The sequence below is a fragment of the Arachis duranensis genome, chromosome 3, assembly GCF_000817695.3.
Source record: "Arachis duranensis cultivar V14167 chromosome 3, aradu.V14167.gnm2.J7QH, whole genome shotgun sequence".
Classification (NCBI taxonomy): Eukaryota; Viridiplantae; Streptophyta; class Magnoliopsida; order Fabales; family Fabaceae; genus Arachis; species Arachis duranensis.
Genome location: NC_029774.3, coordinates 63,216,327 through 63,219,282, shown reverse-complemented (window position 1 = coordinate 63,219,282; position 2,956 = coordinate 63,216,327). Strand labels below are relative to the sequence as shown.

The following is a 2,956-nucleotide window of genomic DNA, read 5'->3' as shown; positions in this document are numbered from 1 at the left end:
GTAGTCTGGATTTGGCTGGAAATTTGTAGTATTGAGTAAACCGTAATTTCCTCCTATCAAACTCTGTCTGCAATATGTTTTAGTATCATAAGTAGCTGACATGCCAAGCTGATCCAAATACCTATTTGTGACATGAAAATGTTAAGCAATGTTATTCCAAAGGATCATCTAACAGTAAATAAGCTGTGAGGAGTTGTCACTAACCAAAAGCTGTAGACAAATGCATCTGACACAAGATGATGGCCACTGTTGTAAGCCCCTCCGGACTCACCAACCCATGCTGTTGCTGAGGTTCCTGAACTTTGAATTAAATTTTGGAGGGCTTTGAATGTGCTTGCTTCTCCATCAAGAAAGGAAGGATTGAGAATTTTCTCCACAAGGTGCTCGTCAACACCTGCATACAAGCTAAATGAGCTTTCATATTACATAATGAAGAACAACTTGAAATTCGTCTGTGTGCAAAATGTACCTGGCCCAAGGTTATAGATGTGGTGGGTAACCACATCCAAGGATTTTCCCGCTTTGCTTATAAATTCTTTGAACCAAGTTGCATCAAAGAAACCTCCAGGAGCGATCACTAGTGGCTCAGGCTTGGCATCATTATATGCATTATCTACTATGTTTCGTAGAGAAACTAAATCAGAAGCATATTGCCCAGCATCAATTTTCGTTCCAACTCCACTCCCACTCAATTCATTGCCTGCAATTGAAATAGAATTGTAAAACATATGCATTCATGCAAGATGGATTTTGATCACAATGTCTTTCTCCTATGTTTCTTCCTCTGGCAAATACTATTGAAGAAGACGAAATTGATATATCAACAACAATATTTACTACAAAATGGTTGCCAATTTCCAACAACAGCAGCATATACTTAGTTACTTACCAAGCTCCCATCCATGAATTATGTAATTCATTCCAACGGTGTAATGAATAAAGGATTCGGCATTCGTGTAGTTCCAAGGTCCAACTGCTTTACCAGATTTTATTGTTTTCCCATTAAGAGCATTTAATCCAAAGACGATCTTAGCCCTGAAATAAACCATGTAAAATAAGTAGTACATTTAACTGATTTAGAACAAATTCAAAATTCCATGCCGAAATGGTAACCTATGTGTTAAGTTTCATAAGACAAAGACACAGGGCAAGTTCCGAGTCTACCCTGCTTTTTTGAAAAAGATATTAAGCTCATCCCATCTAGCCATTGGGAGGCACCCTTCAGTGAAACCAAACATCTCGGACTCATTCTTAACAAAAGGAGTACAAGGTTTGTTATAGTCTTCAGTCCCATATATGACCTTATCTTGCAAACTGCCACCCAATCTAAGTTTCAACGGCGAAAACTCTGTGTAACATTAGGAGCCATAAGCAATGATACCTTGATAAGTTCTCTAAGCAATTGTTACAAGTGAATAAATAACAGTAAACTGCTGTCATTTATTATTTTATTTTATTTTCTTGAAAAGAATTCTACTCTTACCTTTCACTGCATTTAAGAGGAGCTGATTGTTGAGGTCCTGCAAGAGATTAAAATTACAAGATGTAAATTCTATGTATGTTCCCAAAATGTAAATATATTTAATTTGAAAAGGATATGAAAGAAAGTTGATCGAATTATTAAAACAATCAATTGCTTAATCATGGAAACAATAAATATGACACACTGAAAACTGAACCCAGAAGTTAATTTTGTTAAACCTTGCTGAGAACGGAAACGTCAGAATTTAATTAGAAAAGAAAAGATTAAAAGTCCTATTCTGAGAAAAATGACCTATGAAGATTTAAGTAAAATGAAAAAAAAATGTTAATTATTATCACCTACTACGGTGAGAATATTATGAAAACGAAAATTGTGCCTTTTGTTTGGTCTGTAACTTTTGCCAAATTATTTTTTATAATAACTTTAAAATATTTAAATTTTTTAATGTTTATATTTTTAAATTTAAAGTTAATTATTTAACCTATTTTAGTAATTAAGTAATATCTCTTAGCCAGCATAGCAAACACCATATATGAACGTGTCTATTCAAACGGTGAGTAGATGATGACGTCCTTAAAAATAAAATAAAAAAAAACAAAACAAAATAGAAGTAAAACATAAAAAGTTGTTTTCACGAAAATTATGTTGCAGCTGAGCAGAGAGATCTCAAACACACGCATTCTTGATTCAAATGTCATTCCAGTAACTTACAAAAAATAAACAAGTAAGAAATAAATAAATAAAAATAAACAGACAATTTTATCAGAACATAAGGGGGGTAAAAATTAAAAATAGAAACATTTTTAGTTGTTTTGTTGGATAGGTTAATGGTTTTTGCACTTTGGACCAATGAATGCCACAAGCTGTGCAGATTCAGAAAAACAAAAATAATATGGAAAATTATTACCAGATTGAGAAGAGATGCAAGGCCCCAACTGCATCTACCATAGTCACATTTCTGAGGGGGCCACCAATCAAGAGTTGCACACACAAAATCATCATCAATGGTTCCAATTACCGATTTCGCATTAATGGCAACAATCCCTTTTAAATGTGAATCCCCACCAGTTTCAACCTGTGAGTTCACAAAGCTCAATAAGCGCAATAGCATAAGAAGCTGAACAATCCAAGAACCCATGGAGGTTGTGGCTGAGGCCGGCTTCACTGCATAAGAGTCACAAGCTTATATAGTAATAGTAGTATAATAGAGACAGACAGACAGGCAAAGGTTAAATGTTAAATGTGCTTTTGGTAAAAATTTAATGAAAGGCTTGCTTTTACAAATGCTTGCTGGAAGGGTAATAATAATAATAATTGTCTTTACGTGGCAGGTTGGCAACACAAGGATTTTGGCGTTTGTATATAAAAGTGTTTAATGTGTTTTTGTTATTTGTAAGGCAACTAATCTAACCTTCGATGCTAAGCGTGCGTTTGGATTAGATAATGATGTTAAAAAATAATATATATATATAT

At 34.0% G+C, this 2,956-nt stretch overlaps 1 protein-coding gene across 1 annotated transcript in view; it reads right to left on the bottom strand.

Annotated features, from left to right (window-relative positions):
- LOC107479641 (heparanase-like protein 3) overlaps positions 1-2,694 on the bottom strand; it is a 4,074-nt gene extending 1,380 nt beyond the window's left edge. Inside the window, exons 1-7 of the mRNA XM_052258601.1 lie at positions 2,391-2,694; positions 1,484-1,520; positions 1,165-1,348; positions 890-1,035; positions 470-700; positions 205-394; positions 1-121 (exon numbers count right to left, since the gene is read on the bottom strand). The exon at positions 1-121 is cut by the window's left edge and continues 1 nt beyond it. Of these exons, the coding sequence (XP_052114561.1) occupies positions 1-121; positions 205-394; positions 470-700; positions 890-1,035; positions 1,165-1,348; positions 1,484-1,520; positions 2,391-2,621 (1,140 nt within the window). The 5' untranslated portion in view covers positions 2,622-2,694. The remainder of the gene's footprint in view (positions 122-204; positions 395-469; positions 701-889; positions 1,036-1,164; positions 1,349-1,483; positions 1,521-2,390) is intronic.
- Between the last annotated feature and the right edge of the window lie 262 nt (positions 2,695-2,956).